Source organism: Otolemur garnettii, unplaced genomic scaffold (assembly GCF_000181295.1).
Source record: "Otolemur garnettii isolate 467f Iridium unplaced genomic scaffold, OtoGar3 scaffold00100, whole genome shotgun sequence".
Taxonomy (NCBI): domain Eukaryota; kingdom Metazoa; phylum Chordata; class Mammalia; order Primates; family Galagidae; genus Otolemur; species Otolemur garnettii.
Window position 1 is genome coordinate 5,027,640 of NW_003852495.1, and position 10,071 is coordinate 5,037,710.

General features: G+C 54.0%; 1 protein-coding gene across 5 annotated transcripts in view; it reads left to right on the forward strand.

The window, feature by feature from the left end:
* The first annotated feature begins 634 nt into the window (after positions 1-634).
* Positions 635-10,071, forward strand: part of HPN (hepsin) — an 18,483-nt gene continuing 9,046 nt past the window's right edge. Inside the window, exons 1-4 of one of the 5 annotated variants that reach the window (XM_012809148.1) lie at positions 635-790; positions 1,346-1,414; positions 6,917-7,018; positions 7,101-7,142. In XM_012809148.1, the coding sequence (XP_012664602.1) occupies positions 1,399-1,414; positions 6,917-7,018; positions 7,101-7,142 (160 nt within the window). In that variant the 5' untranslated portion in view covers positions 635-790; positions 1,346-1,398. Of the gene's footprint in view, positions 1,415-6,916; positions 7,019-7,100; positions 7,143-8,045; positions 8,138-10,071 lie in introns of those variants that run through there. The other 4 variants (XM_003796098.2, XM_012809147.1, XM_023516882.1 and 1 more) reach the window with 4 other exon arrangements.

Sequence of the window (10,071 nt, forward strand, 5' to 3'; positions counted from 1 at the left end):
GCTCTTGGCTGCTGGCGGGACAGTGTGTATCTGCTTCCGGCCACTTGGCCTGGGCCTCAGTGCTTGGTGCTACCTTTTCCGGGCCAACCCCCCATCCCCCTTATCTAGGACTTTCCTGGCTCCAGAGGTCACCTCTGCAGGCTGTCCAGAGGCTGCCAAAGCAAACCAGCCCCCGTGACTTGTAGGAAAGCAGCTGGGGGAGGGGGCTGGGGGAGGATGAGCAGGGTGAGGTGGCTGGGCTGGGAGGGGCTGGGCCTGGAGTCAGGGCTGGGGTCTGGGCAGGACTGTCCCATTTGGGAACTGGGCAGGGGGTACAGGAAATGGCAGGGCAGCATGGCCCTGGGGCTGGGCAGGGTGTGCTAGGGACTCCATCTCAGACACCTCCCCATACAGATCCCCATCCTGTAATACTCCAGGCAGCCCCAGCCCTCAGCCAAGCCTGTCCCTGTTTCCACCTCCCTGCAGACAGGCGCACCTGGGACCCCTGGAGGTTGGAGGCAAGACTGGTCCTGGGCCCGCCTGGTCCAGCCCCTGCAGGTCCAGTCCCACCAGCCAGGTGGCCTTCAGCACTGCCAATCCCATCGTCCAGCCCCTCCCCGCCCCTTCCCCCGCCCCTTGCCCAGCCCCCTCCTCCTCAGGTGAGGCAGCCTGGCCTAGCAGGCCCCACGCCACCGCCTCTGCCTCCCCGGGCACCCGCTGCTGCCGGGCCACCATGCTGCCACCCAGGCCTGGGGACTGACCCTAAACCAGCACCATCTTGCGGCTCCGCCCCCACCTGCCGGACCCCAGGGTAAGTGTCAGGGCCCCCAGGCTCACAGTTCCAGTCCTGAGGACGTGAGTTCCCTCAGGTCCCCCACCCAACCTGATGCCCCCACCTGATAGAGGAGCTCCCAGGGACCCAAAGAGTGGGACCTCAACTTCTCCCTCAGGACCTAGGCGTTCAACCCACTCTTCCTTCAGACTCAGAGGACAGGCCACAGTTCTCTCCTCTTCCCTCGTACTGAGGAGTCTTGGTCCCCAAATTCCTCCTTCACCCTGATGCAGGAATTCAGGCCCTCAGCCCTCTCCTCTCTCAAGCCCAGGAATTTAGATCTTCAGGACCCTCCTCCCCCAGGCTCAGGCATGGGGGCCCACAGCCCCCATGGTCCATGCAAATCCGGGCATCCCCTGGCCACTGGTTAGACACTGACCCCAGCCTTGAACCCAGCCCCATCTGGGTCCGTGATCACGGCGTGCTCTGGCCAAGGCCCCAGCCCTCCAGCCTCCCTGGATGGGCGCCTGGGACTGGGGCACCAGGACTGGGCTGGGCTCCCCCAGGCCCTCCCTTCTGTTCATCTCCCCACAGGTCCCACCCGGCCCAGGAGGTCAGCCGGGGAATCATTAACAAGAGGCTGTGACATGGCGGAGAAGGAGGGTGAGTCCCCCTTCCCCAAGCCCAGACTTTGGCTCTACCCGGCGCCCCTCCCTCCGTGCTCCCTTCTCAACCCTCCGCCCCTTGGAGCATTCCTCCAACCCCCATCTATACCCTCTTGGCCTCCTCCACCTGATTAACTATCAACCAAATTTTCCATGTGGCTGTCCCACTGCCTGCCTCTCTGCTACCCCATATGACCTTCCTGGTGCCTGGCCTCAGTTTCTCCTCACCCCCAGCTTCTCAGCTAACCCCAGCCTGCTCTCTGCTTGAGGCAGAACGTGGGGAGACCATAACTATTGTGGTTAAGGACACCAGTTCTGGAATCCAACACTCAGGCCTGCGTTTGAATTTGCTTCTGCCACTTTTTTGCTGTGTGATCTTGTGCAAGTGACATCCTTTCTATGGGCTTCAGTTTCCCCCTGGGTCGAGTGTGGGTCCTGATGCTCCCTCTGTGAGGTTGTTGAGAGCATGGAACACACAAAGCACCAATAAGGAGGCTCAACGTGTAAGACGCATGCCATAAACCACAGGTGTCGTGACAGAGGTTGGCAGACTTGGAGTCCCAGGGTCCCGAGGTCCTTACCAATTCCAGACTTTTCCTCCCACCTCATGGCTCTGTGGGCAAAAGAGCAGAGGGAGGACTTTGGACTTGGCCTGGATAGATGGAGAGGGGAGAGATGGCAGAGAAACCACCACCACAGGGATGGCAGAGAGAAACTGTTCCAGGCAGCCTGGCTCCTTCTCAACCTCTTTTACACTTGGGAGCCAGCTGGAGGGTCCTGACTGGGGGCAGCCTTTCCTTCCCACCCTCCACCAGCTCAGGCCATCTCCCTCTTTTCTTCCTGGAACCAGACTAGCTGGGATCCGACCCAGGCAGAAGCACTTTCTAGCTGTGTGGCCCTGGGCAAGCAACTTGCCCTCTCTGGGCCTCCATTTCCTCATCTGTAAAGTGAGGTACTAGTATATACTCCATGAAGTGGTGTGAGGACTGAGGTGCTATGACAGGCAGGAAGCACTGAGTGTTGGCCTCCTCAGGACTCAACACTGGCTGGTAACTCTGACGCCCAATTGTTCAGTTATGTCCAGAGACCCAGGCTCCCAGACACTCAGAAGGTATTGCCCCTAGCTGAGAAGGTGGACAACAGAGGCTGGCTCCTTAAGGACAGTTTCTTCCTTGGAGCCGAAGGCAGGGAGATGCCAGGGCCGGGAACTATGGATGAATAAACTAGAGAAACAGAAAATGCCCAGATGGGCAGAGAAGGTCTGGCTGCAAGGAGAGAACAGGCGCAGGGTAGGCGCAGGTGTCTTCCCGATGGCTTGGGCCTGGTCTTGGAGGACAGTCCTGCTGTTGGGGCTGGGGGGGTGGGGGGCGGGGGTCACACCTGCACACAGATGCTGGAAGGTTCTGCTGATGCTGCACTTACTTGCTGAGTGACCTGGGGTTGGTGGCCACACTTCTTTGGGCCTCTTTTCCTCCTCTGTAAGTGAGATGGTGACAGCGGTGCCTTCCTCATTAACAGCTGCAAGGATTTAAGGAAACTGGACAGAGCTGGTTTAGGGCAGTTCTGTGAGGTGGCGTGTGATTCTGAGTGTCATCATGGCTGCATCTGCTGCAGCGGTGTGTGTAACTATTATTGCTCTTGAAGCACGCCCAAGTTGAGGTTCTGATGCCACCTGGGGGCTTGCAATTGGCGGAGGTGCTATCTGAGTTGCAACTCAAAGGGTGCCAGGCAGAGGGAAGAGCAAGGCTAGAAGCGGTGGTGGGGGTGTCTCAACAGCATGCAATGGTACATAGATGGCTCTGAATTTCTGGAGGTGGAGGTGAAAGTGGAGCTGGGAGGGAGGAGAGGCACATGGCTGGACCGAGGCTGGCTTGGGACTATTTTTGGTGTGGGGCAGTGCTGGGTCTCCCCACAAGGTGGCGCTGCTGGTTATTCGTTATTTCTAGCTTAACTAGTATTTTACGATTTCTGTGTTTGGGTTGCTTTTTGGATGCTCTATCAGATGTTTGATAATGACCCACAGGGCTGCTTAGGAACTTGAGGAAATGTATGTTCAATCCCCCAAATCTCTAAAAGCTATGCTTATGTCCTGTGAGGGGCTGGAAATGCCAGGCTAAGGGCATTAGACTCTGTCCTGAGGGCACTGGGGAGTCACAGAGGGTTACAGGTAGGTAAGGGACAGGTTGGACTTGGTATTTAAGTAGGTTCTTCAGGCCTCTGGTCCAGAGTGGACCCCAGGAGGAGGCTGTACCTAGGAGTTGGATGGAGCTGCACTAAGGTGGGCAGGGGGAGGGGCAGGAAGGAATGTTACTCTGGGGGCCTGACAAGGTTGAGGACCTGCCTGGAAGCTAGGGTGGGTGGAGGTATCCTCCAGAAGGGACAGTCCTGGAAATGTGGGCCTCGGAGACAGGGCCTGGGAGGAAGAACACGTCTGAGATGTTGAGGCCATTCTGGGTCCTGGTGGGTATGACTCCTGGGGAAGGCATCTGAGAGGCTGCAGGACCTCTGATCTGGGACTTAGAAGAGAGTCCAGAGTCTGGGGACACAGAGGAGAAACAGGCCACGAAGGTGGGTGGATCAGACATTGGGGTAGGAAGGAGTGAGGGTATGACTTTGGCCCACTCAGTGAACCCCAGATTTCAGAGAGTAAGTAGAGGGTCGGCAGATACAGCACTACCAGGGTAGAAGGAAAGTGAGGCGTGCGCAGTGTCCCAGAAGTCCAAAGCGGGGAGCATTTCCTCCAAGAGGCTGGAGTCATGTAAGACTCCAAAGATGTCACCAGTGAGGGGCTTTGCAGCTGAATAGTAGGAGCAGAAGGAACATCCTGTAAGCAGACATAGGGCAGCCAGGAGGTGCCCAGACCAGCAGGCTGCAGAGAGTCTCAGGGAGAAGGGGGGGCAGGAGGCCTAGCTTACTGAGCAAAAAGGCCCTATCGCTTCCAAGGGATCATGGGGTTGCCTCTCACGCAGAACGAGGGTGCCTCCTGTCCCAGCAAACACAGGGTGATGCATCGCACCCTGGGGGACCAGAGTCAGGATGCTTCCTGTCCCACAAGAGGCATCTGTCTTGGAAGTGCCTGAAGTTCTCTGAACCAGAAAACATGGAAGGAGGTTGTTCCTCTCGCCCAGGAGACAGAGTGGCCGTCCTCCCTGTCCCACTACCAGGGCCTCTGCACTGGGTTCTGTGCAACTGAGAGGTCTGGTTGGACCCCTTGATGGCTACAGGGAGCCAAGAGGGTGGTTGGGCAGAGTTGGGCAGTGACCTAAGTGTCCCTGTCAGGACAGGCAGGGGTCAGCCAGCAGGGGCTGGCCCAGCCCAGCCCACTGGGACCTCTTTGGAGGAATGGAGTGTCCCCTTGTGCTTTGGTAGGAGCCATTGAGCTCTCAAATTCTTTTTTTTTTTTTTGTTCTTGTTTTGAGCCAGAGTCTCACTCCTGTGACCTGGGTAGAGTGCAGTGGTGTTATAGTTCACAGCAACCTCAAACTCTGGGTTTGAGTAATCCTCTTGCCTCAGCCTCCTGAGTAGCTAGAACTATAGGCACCTACCACCACCACACCTGACTAATTTTTCTGTTTTAGTAGAGACAGGGTACCACTGTTGCTCAGGCTGGTCCTGAACTCCTGAGCTCAAGTGATTCACCAGAGTGCCAGGATTACAGGCATGAGCCACTGTGCCTAGCCCCCTCTCAAATTCTTAAGACACTCAGACAGTGGCCATCCCAGGAAAGTCTTGGACTGCCCCCTGCTCTGTTTAGGGTGCTGGCCTGGCATCCTGGCCAACCACACTACCATGGATGCAGATGGGAGAGAGAGCTGGGAGCTCCTGCAGCCTTGGGAGTGTTTTGAACATGCCAAGGGCACTTGTACCCAAGCCAGGTCCAGCTGAAGGCTTTTAGCAGCCTTGTCTCTTTGGTCCTCCTACAATCCCTGGCAAAGGAGTTAGCTGTTAATCTCCAGGACCTCCATTGCACTTGGGGATAGTCTGTCTTCTCCCTGGGCCATCAGCCTTGGTTCCCACTGCTTTACCCAAGTCTGTGCCATCCGGCCACCTCCAAGTCCTCTCTGGCCCTCTAACAGATCATGCTGATTCTTGCCTCAAGGCCTTTGCCTGTGCTGTTCTGCCCACAGTGCTCTTCCTTGAGGTCTTTGCATGGCTGGCACATCACCTTTCAGATCTGAGTTCAAATGTCTCTTCTTGGGGAGGACTTCCCGGGTCCCCCTTCAGCAGCCCATCTGCTGCCCACAGTTTACATTCATTGTCTTCACTGTTTCATTGACTCATTTACTTCGTTGTTGATTTCCCCCACTCCCCATCTACACACGTGAGAACCTGAGCCCCCTTCGAGCCATAACCTTACCTGTCTTGTGTGGGGTACATTTCCAGAGCCTAGAATGGTGCCAGGGACACAGTGGATGCTCAGAAGGACAGCAAGCAAATAAAGCCCCATTTTACTGATAGAAAAAGGGAAGCTGAGAGAGGCAAAGGCAGTTGCCACACAGCATATTAAGAACTTGCTGTGTGCCATGCACTGCCATTGGGAGAGAGGCAGTGTGGCTTTGTGGCCATACACTTAGGACCTGGCATCACACCTGCCCAGGGTCAGGACCCTTCCTCTTCCTGGCGGAGTTGCTGTGGGCAGGGGACTCCACTCCTCTGAGCTGCGTGAAGAATGAGAATCAGGACATGAGCCTGAGATAAGGACAGAATGAGGTAGTGCATTTAGAGCAGAGTTGGCACCCAGCAAGCATCGAGACAGGTTTGGCTATTATTTGAAAGAACTTTAAAGTGTTATTTTTGGAAGTGGATGTTTGGTGGACATCCACTGAATAGATGAGGAAGCTGAGGTTTAAAGATATGATGCCACCTGCCCAGCTAGGAAAGGATAAGACCAATATTTTAAAGTGAGGTGGCAAGTTTTCGAATTTGGATCCTCAACCTCCAAGGGCAAATCTGATGGGAGCTGGGTGCTGTGAGAGAGGTCTGGCTGCGGGGAGGGCACCCGAGGCAAGGTGTTTAGAATAGCAGAAAGAAAGGAGGCAGCCGGAAAATGCCAAACAGCAGGGAAAGGAGCCATCAAGAGGGGTCACAGCCCCCAAGAGGCTCCAGGAACATCTGGAAAAGTTAGCAGGAGTGGGAGATCCAAGAAGAGACTGCGCAAAGCAGTGAGAGAAATAGAAAAGCACAGCATTGTTGGGGAGGAGAAGCCCCATAAATGCCAAGAAAGTGCTGGAAGGGAAACGGGGAAGGTGGCAGCTGGCCCAGCCATGCCCCCATCCCAGCTGGAACCCTTGGGGAGCTGGACACCTGGTTGTTCACGCAACAGGGGAGGGATGGCCCTGCCAGCTGCTCAGCCCCGGGAAATTGGGCCCAGGGTATGGCACGGTCAGGCGTAATCAGTTAGCCTTGGGGGGGGGGGGGCAGGGCAGAGCTGGCCCAGTGCCCAGACCCTGCCATGATGAAGACAGGCCTGGCTGTGGCCCCAGCATGGTGTCTGTTGCAGGTGGCCAGACTGTGCCATGCTGCTCCGGACCCAAGGTGGCAGCTCTCACTGCGGGGACCCTGCTGCTCCTGATGGGCATCGGGGCGGCGTCCTGGGCCATTGGTGAGAGTGGTCCCTGTGCCTCTGACCTCCCCTGGCCCTGCAGCCTCCAGCCTGCTTGCCCTCACCTCTGCCTTCTCTGCAGCCACTGTTCTCCTCAGGAGTGACCAGGAACCGCTGTACCCAGGTGAGTAAGCAGCCCCGAACCTTGGGGGAGCCCAGGAAGAAACCTGTGTGTCGTAGGAGTGCGGTGAAAGTCATTTTTCTGAATGACTGCACGAAGGCCCGCACACATGCTAATAATAATAGTGCATTTGTACTGCGTGCTTGCTGTGTGCCAGGCACTATTCTAAGCACCTCACATGTCTAACCCAGTGTTTTTCAGCTTCCAAATGTATTACCCATTAGTGCATTATGAAATGAAATTACTGAGTTGGAAAAACCGCATTCTTTAAAAGTAGGAAATAGATTAGAAAATATCAGAGTGCGTCTCTCTCAGGAAGAAAAGAGTTTTGTTAATCTTTCCTTCTGGTTTTGTGTATTCATATACGTGCAACCCCACTGCATCCTCACAGCAGCCTTCATGTTACAGATGGGGAAACTGAGGCTCAGAGCAATGTGGTGGTTTGGCTCAGACCACAGGGCTGTTACAGGCTACAGCATGATGTAAAAATGTACTTAGGGCTGGGCGCAGTGGCTCACACCTATAATCCTAGCACTCTGGGAGACCAAGATGGGAGGATCTTTTGAGCTTAGAAGTTCAAGATCAACTGTGAGACCTCGACTGTACTAAAAATAGAAAAACTAGCCAGACATTGTGGCAGGCAACTATAGTCCTAGCTACGCGGGAGGCTGAGGCAAGAGGATTGCTCAAACCCAAGAATTTGAGGTTGCTCTGAGCTATGACACCACGGCAATCTACGCAGGGCGACAGAATGAGACTGTCTCAAAAAAATAAGTAAAATTTTTTAAAAAGTATTTTGTACCATGGGGGCAGGGCAAACGCATTTGAGAGGAAGCATGCTATGAATTCAGTGGACTTCTCTAGCTCTCCTAGGAGGTAGTTGCTATTACTGGCCCCATTTTACAGATGTGGAAAGTGAGGACCACCGAGGACATGCAGCTGGTGAATGACAGGGCCAGGAGTTGCTCTTAGAGGTGCCCATTTTGACATCTCTGCAGGTGGGTGGAAGGAGTGGCCACACAAATAAATAGATGAAGCAGCTAACTGTGGGATGAGGGCACAAGTCTTCCCAAATGCCAACTCCACACTGCTGTCCCGTGATGCAGGGCGGCAGGAGGAAAGGGAAGTTGGATAGTGAGATGTACTTTTCATACGCACGAGCCTCATCTAATTCCATAAAAGATTCAGCTCATGCTAAGAGAAGACCTGAAAATGAAGGCATAAACATTAATCATCACAGCCAGTGTTTCCGTGTGGTGGACTTTATGGTATCAATTCACTGAACCTTCACAACAACCCATTTCCCTATGCAGAAACTGAGGGACAAAAAGCCCAGGAGATTTGCCCCAGGTCACAGAGGTAGTTGTGTGGCAGCGCTAGGGTTTGAGTTTGCCAAGATTCAGCTGAATTAGTTGCCATACTGAAGGCCAGCACACACCAGGGCCTGGAAGCAGCCTTTATCCCGCAGGCCTGAGAGGTTGCATTTTGCACATGGGGAAACTGAGGCCCAGTGAAGTGAACCGACTTGCCTGAGACCACACATCAGATAAGTGGCAGAGAAGAGATTATGCCCCTGCCACAAGGTCCCTCCCCATCATGGCTCCCATGCCAGTGGGTAAAATAAATCCCAACCCCTCCAGGCTCCTAGGGTGGGGGCCCCTCTTCACCCTCACATCACATTTGCTTCCTGGCTGCCTAAAATGACCTCTCTGTAGGAAGCCTTATCTCACCCAGCTTCCTTCTAGCTCATACTCAAAGGCAGGTTTCAGTCTAGACTCTCACTTCTGAGCTGTGGGCCTCCCACTTGTCCTGACCTTGTCTGAGCCTCAGTTTTCCTCATCTGTGAAATGGGGGTGAGAAGATGCCAGGAATAATTCATTCAAGGAGATAATTACCTATGCAGTCCTTGGCTCCCTTTTCTATTCTTTGAACAGAGTCTCACTCTGTCACCCTGAGTAGAGTACCATGGTGTCACACCTCACAGCAACTTCAGACTCTTGGGCTTGAACAATCCTCTTGCCTCAGCCTTCCAAGTGGCTGGGACTACAGGTGCCCACCACAATGCCCAGTTAGGTTTTCTATTTTTAGTAGACACGGGGCCTCACTCTTGCTCAGGCTGGTCTTGAACTCCTGACCTCAAGAGATCCACCTGCCTCAGCCTCCCAGAGTGCTAGGGTTATAGGTGTGAGCCACCACACCTGGCCACAGTGCTTGGCTCTTAGCCAGCACAATAAATCCTGGCTTTTGTTTCTCACTCTTCAGGCTTGAACTTTCTTGAGCAAGGCCTTCCAGGACCCTCAGACTCCGTGTCCCATGGCCATCCCTGCTGTCCCTGATAAAACCCTCCTCATTCTCACAGTTAATTACTCACTCCTCGAGAATTCTAAGAGGGCGAGGACATTTTATTTACTGGTCAGACAGTGCCTGACACAGATTAGGTGCTCAGGAAATCTTTGCTTAATGAATGAGCCCAAATCACCAGGCTGAACTAGCTTGTCCTGAGCCTCCAATGGAACGTAACTAGGTCACGATTCAGCTCTGGCTCTGTCCAACGCCCTTTACTTGTACTTGGGTTTTTTCAAAAATGCTGGGAAATTATGAAACAAACAAACAAACAAAAACAGCCTGGACATCATATTGCTTTCTTGTTTTTCCGGGATTTTCACACCTCTAAATATATCAGATAATTTGGTGAGCACATGAGGTGACCCAGAACATAACTTTTTTTGTGTTGCTTAAAATAATAGAAACAGGAATAAAGAATTTAAAAGTGAGAAACGGTGGCACAGAACATGGTTTTAAAAATAGTTGGAAGGGCTCGGCGCCTGTGGCTCAAGCGGCTAGGGCGCCAGCCACATACACCTAAGGTGGCGGGTTCGAATCCCCAGCCTGGGCCCGCCAAACAACAATGATGGCTGCAACCAAAAAATAG